The 1,253-nt window shown below is 37.4% G+C and overlaps 1 protein-coding gene across 1 annotated transcript in view; it reads left to right on the top strand.

Moving 5' to 3' along the window:
• The window catches only part of CRIPT (CXXC repeat containing interactor of PDZ3 domain), an 18,792-nt gene extending 18,224 nt beyond the window's left edge, over positions 1–568 (top strand). Inside the window, exon 5 of the mRNA XM_019516327.1 lies at positions 46–568. Coding sequence (XP_019371872.1) covers positions 46–110 — 65 coding nt within the window. The 3' untranslated portion in view covers positions 111–568. The remainder of the gene's footprint in view (positions 1–45) is intronic.
• The last annotated feature ends 685 nt before the right edge of the window (positions 569–1,253 follow it).

The following is a 1,253-nucleotide window of genomic DNA, read 5'->3' as shown; positions in this document are numbered from 1 at the left end:
TACACAAAAGAAATGACTGATATACACCTTTTGTCTATTTTGCAGGCATCTGCTCAATGTGTGGAAAGAAGGTCTTGGATACTAAAAACTACAAGCAAACATCTGTCTAATTATATTGAGTGAGCTTCTTATGGACTCATGCTTTTTTTCCTAAAACTGCTTTTGAACGTTACTATTAGAAGCGGACACGGAAAAAATGAACACACACATTTGGCCAGAAGTTCAAATATGATCCCAATGTTATCGTTTTAGAGTTAATTTGTAATCTTGATGTTTAAAATAATGATTGTATAGATAGTTGGGGTAGAACTGATTTAGAAGGAGAGGAGATTGCAGTGTCTAGTGGGCAGTTCAGAACTACCACAATCACAGCTAATAAGTTCATATTCTTACTCCACCACTTACCTGTTGATGTAACCAGTTATCAATGCTTAAACTATGAAATGTAATTCGTTATAATTGTTTCTGATTTTTTTTTATTCACCTTATTTTTGGTAACCATGCACCTTTATGTATTTGTAACATTACATTAAAAAAATAAGGGTTAGTTTTGTCCAGCGTGGAGGTACAAGGGGTTTTCTGTGTTTTTATTCTAAAACATTAGCATTGTGAGCACTTTACTGTTGAGATTTCAGCGTGCATTCTGGCCACAGCAGAGTTGGTCACATTACAAGTTATTTGAGTGAATACTGAATAATAGAACCCTGATGTCCCACTTTCTTAAAATGACGAACTTCACCTCGTTTCTGCAGGGAAGGTGTCATGTTTGTCTGCTCCTTTGAGATTAATAGTTATACCTGTTTTGCACAGGGATGTCTATTTGCTGAAGGCAATAATATGAACAGACACAGATTTTTTTTAATTCCAGTCTCCTGATAGCTCTGTAATTTAATTGCAGGAAGGCAGTGCTGTGTTGCATGCATTTGTATAAATGGCAAAAAGCGTGTCAGCGATGACAAAATGATGGCAGTGCACTTTTGAACTAAAACACACCAAAAGTGTTTTAGTTTCACAGGGCACTGCTGCCATTTTCTTAGTGCTGATGTACACTTCACCTTTTATACAAATGCGTGTGATGCAGCTCTGGACACATCAGTTCACATGGTCCACAGACTCGTGCTCTGACGTGCTGGATTTCCGGCACATCAGTGCAGGCAAACATATGTGTATAAATGCCCTGAGGTACTTGGATTTTATGGTGATTAATCACACATGCTTACACTGAACTATGGAGAGTTGACATTGACAGACTG

This window comes from Gavialis gangeticus, unplaced genomic scaffold (assembly GCF_001723915.1).
Source record: "Gavialis gangeticus isolate Ggan-Ray unplaced genomic scaffold, GavGan_comp1, whole genome shotgun sequence".
NCBI classification, from domain to species: domain Eukaryota; kingdom Metazoa; phylum Chordata; order Crocodylia; family Gavialidae; genus Gavialis; species Gavialis gangeticus.
This window is presented reverse-complemented; position numbering and strand designations above follow the sequence as displayed.